Below are 13,173 nucleotides of genomic sequence, written 5' to 3'. Positions count from 1 at the left end.
GGATCATCTGCTTGTGAAACCATGGATGAAGGGGGACTACTGGACAGTTACATTCCTCATCTCTAAGCATGTCTCCTTATCACTATCCTGTACTTAAATAAGTTAGTGAATTTTAGACTAAAGAAATATAAAAAAATATCTTTTTGCTCAATATCTTCATTCACTATTTTGCTATTTTCTGCTCTAAATTAGCAATTCTGATAGAAATAAATCAAGAAAAAAATTTATTGGGCAATGTTAAAAGAGAAAAACTGATGATATTCTACATAAATTGGTAACTTCACCAGTTCAATAGTCATTGGGGGCTTACATTTACAAAGTAACGAAAATAATCATTTTCAAGCTTTATGTACTTCTTATTACACTCTAAGTAGATTTCCTATTTCTAAGAAGTCACGTGATCTAACAATGTATCATTATTACTCTGATAAATATATTATCATATAGCAAATCATCATTCATAGAACTTAACTGCTTGTTATAGATTTTTAAATGTGGGTCAATTTCCAATTATCCAGATGGATTTGGAAAGAAACTGTATAACGTATAAACACATAAATAGTTCACACACTTTAATCCATGAACTGGTTTTCAAGCTTCCATGAACTGGTTTTCAAGCTTTGTAAGAATTTATTTAGAGGAAACATTTCTAGATTGTTACATTTTATTCTATCTTCTTTCTTTTCCTTCTTTCCTTCTGTAGGAGAGTTTCAAATTTAAATGCCTTTAAAGGCAGGAGGAAAAAACCCAAGAAAAACAAAGAGGGGAAAGTATACTCTTAATATGTAACAAAACATCTTAAACATTTTATTTTCATCTTGCCATAATTTTCTCCATGCAGACAGTTCCCCAAATTTCCTGCTCACACCCCAAAACCTCTCCCATCTGTTTTCTCTCCTGCAACACAGCCCTATAATTCATAATCCAAAACCATTTATTGAGCCCATCCATGACTTCAGTGCCACCCCCTTTGTTCTGTTTTTTTTTTTTTTAATTTTTTTTTTTTTTAACATTTATTTATTTTTGAGACTGAGAGAGACAGAACATGAACGGGGGAGGGTCAGAGAGAGAGAGGGAGACACAGAATCTGAAACAGGCTCCAGGCTCTGAGCTGTCAGCACAGAGCCTGACGCGAGGCTTGAACTCACAAACCACAAGATCATGACCTGAGCCGAAGTCAGACGCTTAACCGACTGAGCCACCCAGGCACCGCTGTTCTCAGTTCTTTATAAACTGTTATCAGCTTGGCCTCCAGTCTTCCAACAGAAAGACACTCATTACTCAGATTCTGCTCAACAAGGAAGACCAGAAACTAATTAGCACAATATTTACTCTATGAAAGAGAACTGAGGGGAATAAATGAAAAACATGACAAATATGTATAATTTATTGACTTCTCTGTATCCCTGCTCATTTAGCTCTAAATTTCCTAACAGAAAAGGTTATGAATATTAGAAAAATACTCATTCATATAACACATATTAACGAAGCACCCAGTATCTATCAGTCACTGTTCTAGGCTCTAGGGATATAGCAGTGAACCACAAAACAACAACAAAATATATTACATAAATGCTAGTTGGCATAAAGTGCTATGAGGAAAACAAAGCTGGGTAAAGGAGACAGAGAGCTGTTGGGCAAGGTAGTTCAAGGAAGGCTTCCCCAGTCGGGTGACAATGAGTGGACCCAAAGACAGTGAGGCACACAAATATTTGGGGGATTAACATTCCAAGGGAAAAGATAAAACTACAAAAGCCCTAATGTAGGAGTACAGAAGTGTTCAGGGAGAAATCAGAAAGACAACATGGATAGATAAGAATGAGCAGGGAGCACGTTTAGCATCGAGGTCAGAGTTAACAGGGTAGAAGCTAGGGTCAGGAGAGGCAGGACCTTGTATATCGTCCCTGACAGAATTGGGAATCCACTGAAGGGTTGTGAGCAGAGGAGAGACCATGATCTGTTTTCCATTTTTAAAGAAGCATTCAGGCTGCTGGGTGCAGAACAAACTCTAAGTAGTCAAGGGCAGGTAGGAACCTATTGGAATAATCCAAAGAAAACTTGAGTGTGGCTTGAAGCAGGGTAGCAGCAGTGGACATATTAAGACATGGTCAGTTTGAAGTCTCTTGAAACAGGATTTGTTGACAGATTAGATGGAAGAGAAAAAGACTGAACAAAGGCTAATGTTTTTGGGGGTGCCTGGGTGGCTTAGTCAGTTACGTGTCCGACTTTGGCTCACGTCATGATCTCTCCATTCATGAGTTCAAGCCCCGCGTTGGGCTCTGTGCTGACAGCTCAGAGCCTGGAGCCTGCTTCGGATTCTGTGTTTCCCTCTCTCCGTGCCCCTCCCCTTCTATGTTCTCTTTCTCTCTCCAAAAATAAACATTAAAAAAAAATTTAAAGAAGAGCAAGGTTTTTGGCCTGAGTCTAAGAAGTAACAGATGATATACAATGATATGGAGAAGGCCACAATGACTTAGTGGTTTTTTTTTTAATTATTAAAAAAAAAATCTTGTCTATATTCATTCTCTAAGGGGAGAACGAGTGGTTTTCTCCAGGACAGGTCTTAATAACTACCATGTAGAACAACCAACCTCCATGGCCAACACTATGTTTCTCCTCATAGGCATTTTCCCTCTGCTGCTTCAAAATAGGACCAACCAACTACAGAACCCTGGTCAATTAGCAGAGCGGAAAAAATCATAGAAGGACCTGATCTAAACAGGGCTTAACAGGTACTGTGGTAGTGGACAAGTCAGAAAATATATTTAAATCAGGGAGAAAACCTTTCAAAATATATTTCAGACCAGTAAAAATTAGCTCCCTATTTTATAAGCAAGAAAGAACACAGAGAGTGAATATGATTATCAGAGGATAGATCAGAAAGGAGGTAGGGACCAGACACCTAAAAAAAGGCTTTGTTATTTTTTGAATGAATGGTGTTCTAGCATCTACGGAGAGGCGGCCAAATTTAAATCTCACTCTTGGATTACAATGTAAGTTACATTATTTTGGATGAAAATGAAATGAAGACCATATTATTATCCCTGCAAAGATTAAACAATACTTACTATTGAGTCATTGATCACGCTGTTTTCACTTTTCAATTTCCATGTGAGAGTCTGTCTAGAGGTACACGTTTTAAAAAGGAAAATCTCTTCAAGTCATTAAACGAAGATAAAACTTTTACAAATAACATGTAACTATGTGTATGTGAAATGTTTTCTTAGACAACTTACTGGCAATAAAAGTAAACCACTGGTATGGGCAGGAAGTGCTCTATTACTGTCTTTTCAGTTTAAAAACCTTAAAAGGAACTTGTAAAGCGCACACTATGGTAGCAGCCACTCACTACAGGGAGGTGTCCATTAGAACAGAAAATTCTAGTAGTTTTCTCTCCATCTGAGAGCTGCCTTCCAGGAAGGAATATTAATTCCCTCCAATCAACCCTAACTGAAGACGGAATGAAAAGAGAGAGCAGCTATTTCAAGGAGAGAGAGAACTTCACTAATGGAGAAAGAAAAATACTTCCCTTTTGTCAGTTTGAAACAATTTTTCATATTTAGAGTATGATGGGAAACCATGGTGAGATCATACAAACCTTGAGCTTACTTACGCAAGAATAGTAGAACCCTCACAAAGGAATCAAGCCTTCCACCTACATGAGGGAGGAAGCAGGAGCAGGCAAGGACTGGGCTCCTCAATCTCTAGCAACTACTAGAACCTGGGAGCAGAGCCAGCCAAGGTTGTGGGGCTCCAGGAGGGAGCCTCAGCTTGCCTGCAGCAATGCTAGGACCAACCCTTCCCTCGCGCTTCTACACTCCGTGCAAGCTCCACTGAGGCCAAAAGAGGAAAGAGTGACGTCAGAAAAAAAAAAGAGAACCTTGGTAATTGTGAAGACTGCCTGTTGTAAGGTGCAGCTCACCCTGTTTAGCAATGTAGGCATTCTTCGGGAGGGTTGATACCCATGCAGAAACAATGGGAAAAGAGCTACACAAAATGAACCCATTTCAGCCTTAAAAAATATTTTTAGCATAAATTTCCTGTCACATGGTTATATTTCTACCACACAGTAGAATTTCATTCCTCTTTCAAAGTCCATTTCTCATTTATATGCTCTCTAGAATACTAGAGGAAGGAAACAGTAGCTTAATACCAGTAACAATTTAAAAAAAAAGTCCAGATCTATGCCTATCTCTGCAATGTTATCTAATGTAAAACACATAACACTCCTCTGAACTTTACTAAAACAAGAAGGCTGGGATGGTGGGGTTTGTTTGAACAGAAGAGTGCTCCATGCAGTAGCACTAGAAAAGGATTAGTAGTAAACATTCCTTAGCTTTGTTCACACTAGAAACTGAAGGGGGAAAAAAAAAAAAAGGAAATTCTTGCTTTCTTTCTCTGCATTCTTCTCCTTACTGACTGAATTTTTAAACTGTCCTAATGTTACTAAGAATGAGTCAGAGAAATAGAACTTAAACCAATATGTACTTTGCTAGCCCAGAAACGCCTCCTGAAAGAGCCAAAAACCCTGAAGATACTACATATTTAATGTGAAAGTTGAAAAATACCGTGAACCCTATTCTTAACATGAAAACAAAACCAAACTCTCTGCCACTTATAAGTCCCTTGGCATGCTGTGTTACCAACTGACCACACTATTAAAAAACAAAACAAAACATAAGAAAGATACAGCAGAAAATGAAACCACTTACCTTGATCAGTGGACGTGACTTCACATATATTGATAATTAGTTTACTTTGGTTTGATAAGAAAATATCTGTCTTTACTCTTTCAGAGATCATGGGATAACATCTCACTCCTGGCTTTAAAACCTCTGCTAGACTGGAGATCACACAGAGCAGCCAGGAGCCCGCACCAGTGCCCTGTGTACCTCAGGGCATTCTCAGACCTTACTTCTCAAAGACAACCTCATGCATAATACGCCACACCCCCAGAGGAAGGGCTGCTGCAGGGTTTTCATGAGACCAAGTATCTGGTGATACAGAGACGTCTATTTATTACGGTAAAATAAACAACAACAGAGGCACATGGAAGCTTCAAGTGAACTAGAAATGCATTTGGGAATAGGATCGTTTATAAACTGCCTAATTCCTTAACTGTTAGTAATGCTCTCAAAACGCCAGTGTGAAAACAGTTTGTTTCCACTTTAACTGGGTCCATGCCCTGGATGGAAGAGGTTACAGACTCTGGCTTCACAGGCTTAAGACATTAAAATGTCATTTTGGATGATCAAAAATGCTATTTTGCCACTATGACGTTCCATTTTACGACAGGTCATGGAGCTTGGTGAATAAATACTACTCATAGATTTCCTAAGGAAACCAAGTTTTGTTATTTAGAACACTGTACAATTGGTATAATATTTATTACTCACTTTTCTATATCTTTTTATGTTTGTATCATTCAACAAGTACTCGAAAAATTCCTCATATCCTGAAATATTAGAAAATGTCAATTAAAATATTTATAAGATCACAATGAAGTAACAGGCTATACAGACATCCCTCTCATGGTTAGAAATAACCTCTCCAATCTCCTCCTCATTGTGTCCATAGGCAATCAGTGTCACAGTCCAGTTGCATCAAATCACTTGGATGGCATTTAAAAAAATTTTTAACATTTATTTATTTTTTGAGAGAGCGAGATGGAGCATGAGTCAGGGAGGGGCAGAGAAAGGGGGGTACACAGAATCCAAAGCAGGCTCCAGGCTCTGAGCTGTCAGCACAGAGCCTGACACAGGGCTCCAACTGACAGACCGTGAGATCATGACCTGAACTGAAGTCGGACGCTTAACCCACTGAGCCACCCAGGCGCCGCTTGGATGGCATTTTAAAACACACATTGCTGGGGGAACCTGGTGGCTCAGTCGGTTGAACATATGACTTTGGCTCAGGTCATGATCTCACGGTTGGTGAGTTTGAGCCCCATGTTGGGCTCTGTGCTGACAGCCCAGAGCCCGGAACCTACTTCAGATTCTGTATGTATGTGTCTCTCTCTGCCCCTCCCGCTTACACTGTGTCTCTGTCTCTCTCTCAAAAATAAATAAACATTAAAAAAGTTAAAAAAAAAAAAAAAGTTGCCTGGGGCGCCTGGGTGGCTCAGATAGTTAAGCATCCACCTTCAGCTCAGGCCATGATCTCATGGTTTGTGAGTTTAAGCCCCATGTTAGGCTCTCTGCTGTTAGCACAGAGACTGCTTCAGATCCTCTATCCACTCTCCGCACCGCCCCCCCCCCCCCGCCCCTCTTGTGCTCATGCTCTCTCTCAATAAAAAAATAACCATTAAAAAAAATAATAAAACACAGATTGTCTAGTCCCATCTCCGCAACTGAATTCAGTCTGTGGTGGACCCCAGAATTTACATTTTTAACAAGCTCCCAAGTGACAGGAACGCTACTGATCTGGCACTGCACTTCAAGGACCACCCTAGGAGAAGTACTAGGGCAAGAATTTGCCTGTTTGGAGTCTTGCCTCATTCACTGAGGGCCTAAAGCCCTGGCTCACTTGCATCTGCTTAGAACTGCTTGATGTCAATGGCAGGAGGGCAATACCCAGGATGAGGTCTGAGGGGCTGTGGAACAATAACTTCCACCTGCTCACCGGGAAGGGAGTGGTTATCAACTTAGTAATTCTGAATAAAAGAAATCTACTTACATATTAGGCCATGAATAGGTTTTAAAACTCATCTAAAAAGAAGGGATAATTTGAAACATTAAGAAAAGGAGTCCAAGAAAGAAGAAATCGGAATTGTCTTTTAGTTCCTTTGCAAACTCCACCCATGTGTTTGAATTTCACAGTGGCAGGAAAACGGTCTATATTGGATTCCAAGACCACTTAGACTTGGCAAATTTCAGTAATGTAAAAAACAGAATGTTTCCCTGTCATAAAAATGCTCCAGTTGATGTGCTTTCTGAGCTTTGATAGCAATGTTTAAATTATAAATTCAGGTTTGGTTGTCAAACAAATAAATACCTTTTCTTTCTTTTTTTTTTTTTATACTTAACATTTACTTTTGTGCCAGGGGCTGCTGAGCACCTTCCATGCAGCACGTCATTAAATCCTCACTGTAAGGCAAAAATGAGTTATCACTACAGAGGAATAATTCAGGTCAGGGAGGAAATAGTAATTGCCATTTTGTAGAAGAGAAAACTAGGTTCAAGAGGTTAAAAAACTTGGCCAATAACACTAGTAAAACAACAACCTTTAAGAAGTTAAATTCACTTTTGTACAATAAATTAAGATATAATGGAATCCACTTTTGAATTTTTATAGAAACATGATTTGTAGCCAGTAAGCGATAATAAAGTATAACTTAGTGTAAACTCAAGTGATAATAAAGTATAACTACTACTATTGACTCTCACTGGCCACAAGCGGATAATCTGCAATTATATTCAGCATCAAACCGTAAACTTGTTTTCTTTTTAATCCAGAAGAAATTTTATTTATTTTTTTTTACTTCACATTTTTGTTTTAAATTCTAGTTAACATAAATGGTAAAATTGGCTTCAGGTGTAGAATTTAGTGATCCATCACTTACATATAACACCCAGTTCTCATCCCAACAAGCATCTACCACAAACTTGTAACTAAATTCTAAGCTCCCTAATAATAGCCAGGGCAGTTTCTTACAAAGTTAAACATGCACTTCCATGTGACCCAGCAATCACACTCCTAGGTACTTGCCCAAGTGAAATGAATACTTACATTCACACAAAAACCTGCACATGAATGTTTACAGGGGCTTTACTCATAGTCACCAAAAGCTGGAAACACCCAATCATCCTTCAATTAGTGAATGGATAAACAAACTGCGATAAATCCATGCAATGGTCTAACATTCAGCGATAAGAAGGAATGAACTAAGGACGCATGTGCCTTAGAAAGAAGCCAAATATAAAAATAGAACTAGCACCACGATGTAGCAATTGCACTAGTAGGTATTTACTCAAAGGATACAAAAATACTGATTCAAAGGGGTACCTTCAAGGACTACCTCTGATGTTTACAGCAGCATTATCAACAATAGGCAAATTATAGAAAGAGCCCAACGTCCATCAACTGATGAATGGATACAGAAGATGTGGTGTGTATGTATGTATATGCGTACACACACACACACACACACACACACACACACACACACACTGGAAAATTACCCAGCCATCAAAAGGAACGAAATCTTGCCATCTGCAATGATGTGGATGAAGCTAGAACGTATTATGCTAAGCAAAATAAGTCAGTCAGAGAAAGACAAGTAACATAGGATTTCATCATATGTGGAATTTAAGAAACAAAACAGGGGAAGGAAGGGGAAAAAAGAGAGAGGGAGGCAAACCATAAGAGACTATTAACATAGAGAGCAAACTGAGGGTTGCTCAAGGGGAGGTGGGTGAGGGATGGGCTAAGTGGGTGATGGAGACTAAGGAAGGCATTTGTGATGAGCACTGGGTGTTATATAAGTGCCGAATCACTAAATTTTACTCCTGAAACCAATATTACACTATATGTGAACTAACTAGAATTTAAACAAAAACAAAAAGAAAGAAGCTAACTTAGAGGCTACATATATATGATTCCTTATGACATTCTGGAAAAGGCAAGCCTACAGGGACAGAGTAAGTCTGAAGAGGCAGGTAGTATGGGAACAAACTGGCTGATTACAAAAGGGCATGATGGAATATTTGGAGATAGGACTGTTCTAGATCTTCATTGCAGTGCTGGTTACATAACTGTATGCATTTGTCAAAACTCATAATTATACCCTAAGGAGGGTTAATTATGTTGTGCACAAATTATCCCTTAGTTTTAAAAATTAAGGAGCAAATAAAGCAATATATTCTTTAAGAAAGCAAAAGGGTATGAAATGCATAGTCTTAGTGTAAACTCAAAACCAAATCATTTTGGTACATTCATTGCCTTTCTCATCAGTAGTAGAGATAATCACTGGTTCATTTTATTCATTTAAAAATCTTTTTTTCCCTTTTATTTCTTATTTTTTGAGACAGAGCAAGAGAGAATGAGAAAGTGAGAGCCTGCACAAGTCAGGGAGGGGCAGAGGGAGAGGTAGAGAGAGATTTAAGGCTCGATCTCAGGTCCCAGTGTGAGATCATGACCTAAGCTGAAATGGACGCTTAACTGACTGGGCCACCTAGGCGCCCCTGATTTTTAAAAATCTTAAACTCAGAAGTGACCTAATTAGTTTCCCACATAGAGTCCCTCTGGGAAAATTGAAGTTTATGATAATACATTTAAAGGGAACTTTCAAATAAATGTTTAGGAAATAGGTAATTTAATAAGATTATTTGTCATATATATCATAGCCCCGAAAATACCTAAAATCAATGTTAAACAACTCACAGTTATTCACCAAATGCCTTATGCACGGAAGACTTCACGGGCCGGCATTCTGCTCCTATGCTTCTCCTCCTTACAGAGAGGTTATTCTTCACAAATTGTTGAAGAAGGACTTAGAAAGGTCTGTCAGACATTCACATAATACTGTATTTCATAACCATTTGTTGAACTTCATTTACTTTTTGTGTTAAAGGCTATCTCTACAACTTTCTATAGCTTACCATTTCTAATGGAAGTGATCTAAGACAAAAATGTTACCACACAGCTTGTGCTTTCTCAACTAAAATTTATTAATCTGCAATGTTTTTTAAAAAGGTGGTGGATTAAGTTGTCTGACCTAGCATTTGTTTTTAAAGCTACCTGGCACACCATCTGTCGTATACTTGAAAACGTCTGTGGACTAATGCCAAAAGTGACTTTAATAATTATTTACTACGTTTTGGCAATAAACACGTTTTGGCAATAAATAACAAGACAGTTATAACAAGTGAATGCTAGTATTTCACTTTGTTCAGATACAACAAGGAGTAAGAAAACGGAAGTATTTATGACTTTCAGTTATCAACTAAGGAGCAAAATCCTCACTCTCCAATGTTATTTAACTGAGAGGCAACCTCCATTTTCACAGAATAAAACTAACCTGAATCTTAACCCATTTTGCACTCTTTAGTTTTCTAATAACAATCTAATAAAATCAAGTAACAATTTGATACTAAAGTGATTACCTCATTGACCTAAAAAAACACACACTTTAATTTAAAAAGTCAACCAACTGATGCCTAATTTCCATTCTGCACGTCTGTGAGCCTTAATGAAGTCCTAAAAATTCTTGAATACATTCCAGGTAAATGCTGTTTGTTGCTTAAATATTTTTGTACCAAATTATTTTTATACAGATCTTCAAAGCAAGACTATTATCCCTGAATTGTTATTCTTTTAAAAAATATTTAATAGAAATGTTTTATGTTAATTCTGTAGTTAGACGTTCAGTTAGAGTCCCAACCACACAGTACTAAGGACCCCTCAAACCAGAGTTTCTGGATGGATGATAGATAATATAAGCCTTGGTTACACTGCTGACCATTCTGGCTTCTAATTCAATTCTGTTCCTCTTCCACTCTGGCTGCCCAGCGAGAGCTATACATCTTTCTTATGGTGTGTGGATAGGGACAGCTTGTATACTTTAGATATATAGGAGAGAAATCTGCAATATGTCTGCAATGTCATCCGACATTAATAATTCTCTAATAAAAAATACACAATCCTAGAGAATAAAAACACTCTTTTCTAACCTAAGTTATGGAATTGATCTGCATATCTCAAGTTATAACCTGTCTGATTTTCTTGGTATGTGTTTCCTGTGTCACAACACTCACTTTACATGTTCACACACACGATTCAGCAGTACACACACTTGAAGTTGGTGATGTGTCTCTCTTGTAGCATTTCCCCCACTCATTATAGTCCACCTTCACATCTGGCATGCTTTTTATCTAATTCAGCCTTTGTACTAATCCCAGGTAACTGATATGATCTAAATTCAAAGGAGCAACAAAGTTAATGGATAAATACAGTGCTTCTTCTTTAATTATGACCATTATTATTCTTGCACAACTTCTCTGGATTCCACTTGAACAATGCCAGGTAACGACCCTACACTGGAAGAGCTATGTATGTGTTTCCTTTAGGAAATCACATTCACTTCAGCAAGAAGTTAATTCTGAGATTTCAAATTCCACAATCATCATCCTGTCACCACCTGGATTCCTCCTGTTCCTACTCTAAACTCTTGAATGAACCTATTCTTAGCTGTCCTAATAGCTTCATTAAAGAATATACACACAGCACTTACTATGATGCTGGACACACGATACATGTCCATTTCTCTTCTCTCCTCCTCCCTCCCCATCACAGTCCCCCTGCCTCACCCACCTCACAGAGTCACTCTTTACAAATGCTTTCTCTAGCAGTTTCTTGTCCTTCACCTGTACACACCACAACACTGTCCACCTGTAGGGCTCTGGTTCGGAGGCTGCCATTTGGTGTGAACAAAATACCACCACAACTATTTTAAAGGATATAGAATTTCTGTTAGGGAAGATGAAAAAGTTCTAGAAATGGCTTAAGTGGAGACAATGGTAGAACAACGTGAATGTATTAATGCCACAGAACTGTACACTTAAAAACAGCAAAATGGTAAGTTTTATGTATATTTTATGACAATAAAAAATTATTCCGACTAGGACATTTTCCACCATGAATTTATGACACCCAACCTCAGCCAGCCTATTTCTGCTTTGGCCAATCTCTTTGTTGATGCTTATGAAGTCCCTTTCATAGACTCTCCACTGCCTGACTGTGCCTCTGCATTCTACTTTCTTGAGTATCTATTTGGGACAACTGACCCACTTGAAGGCTACAGCTCCTCCCCTATGCAGAAGATTATAAAACACCTTTTCCAGTACCAACCTGTCTCTCAGCTTCATGCTCTCATTCCCATATACCTGTAAGCTACCCCTTACACTGGAGAAGGGAAGACTGAACTTAACCTTGAAGGGTAAATGAGATCTTATTAGGCAGCAAAGGAGGGAAAGCACCTTATTTCAGGCTGCATAGTGAGGAGACATGTGGCAGATTTGCAAACTTCACTGCGGCGGGCAGGACTGTTCATCACTTCCCAGCTGATATCCTCAATGGCTGCTTACTGCCCTCAGAACGAATCCAAACTCCACATAATGCCTTAAGGCTCTGTCCCCTGCTTACCATTCTAGCCTCATTCCTTGCCACGTTGCTTTCAAAATATGTTCCCAAACCATGTTCCCTCTATCAATCACCGGTTTTGAGAAGGAAGTAAAAAAAAAAAAAATGTTTTCTTTTCATAAATTTCCACAGGAACCTAACTATTATTTTTTCCAACTTTGAAATAGTCATGCAGCTTCCAGAAAAGGCTCCTCTGAGGCTTTAAGAAAATAAAACTTAGGCTTTGCCCTTGGCAGGTCAGATAAAGGGTAAAGTACAGCCAGTTACTTGCTACTAACTTGGGAGAAAAGAGGGAGGGCTTTTGTTTCTCTCTCTTTTTCATCAGCTGCCTCGCTGCCTCATCCAGATTTCCTTTAATTACTTGTCTTCCTTTCTTCAAGACCCTTATGCATAGCGTGATGGTGTAACAGCAGCTGCCTAGCCTTTTGTGTTGGCCCAAATATTCTTACAGGACAAACTCAGAATATGGAAAGAAAAGATAACCTAAATATAACCATCACCATCCCGTCTACAAATCAGCCATTCTACTTATTTCTTCCCTTTTATCCCACAGATAATGACACACTTAAACATGCAGTTTCCTTTTTGATGCAATCACAGGGATATATTACAGAAATAAAGAAAACTCCAAAGAAAGAAAAATAGGATATTAGTCATTCCAAATTTTAGTAAGCTTTCAGATAACTTTTTCTAAGTTATTATGTTTGTGGTAGGAAATAAGATCAAGGATAAAAAGAGAACTTAAAAAAAAAACAGCCAATTTCCATCATATGGGCCTTAAACTGATGAATGGGTACATGATAAATTATAAATGTACTTGCTTGAAATTTTAAAATCATTATCCTAGCAATCTATATATTGTGAATTTTACCAATAATGCTGAAACAGATTTTCAGTATTATACTAAGGATAAAATATCCATATAAGTCTTTAAGACATAACACTTAGTTTGTACATTCATCACTAAAACTCAAATAATCTCATATTAGTAAACAGTTCACTGTCTATGGGGTATGGCATAATCTTTATCTTCTA

The 13,173-nt window shown here is 38.2% G+C and overlaps 1 protein-coding gene across 12 annotated transcripts in view; it reads right to left on the bottom strand.

The window, feature by feature from the left end:
• FGD4 (FYVE, RhoGEF and PH domain containing 4) overlaps positions 1-13,173 on the bottom strand; it is a 260,303-nt gene that overhangs the window by 140,002 nt on the left and 107,128 nt on the right. Inside the window, exon 1 of one of the 12 annotated variants that reach the window (XM_078449952.2) lies at positions 5,397-5,412. The exons of 10 other annotated variants lie outside the window; for them this stretch is intronic. Coding sequence is in view for 1 of the 2 variants with exons in the window: in XM_060657954.3 (XP_060513937.1) it covers positions 4,713-4,803 (91 nt within the window). In the remaining variant the exon portion in view is untranslated. Of the gene's footprint in view, positions 1-4,712; positions 5,351-5,396; positions 5,413-13,173 lie in introns of those variants that run through there. One more of the 12 variants, XM_060657954.3, reaches the window with a different exon arrangement.

This window comes from Panthera onca, chromosome B4 (genome assembly GCF_046562875.1).
Source record: "Panthera onca isolate mPanOnc1 chromosome B4, mPanOnc1 haplotype 2, whole genome shotgun sequence".
Classification (NCBI taxonomy): Eukaryota; Metazoa; Chordata; class Mammalia; order Carnivora; family Felidae; genus Panthera; species Panthera onca.
The sequence above is the reverse complement of the archived record's forward strand: the minus strand, read 5'-3'. Positions and strand labels throughout refer to the sequence as shown.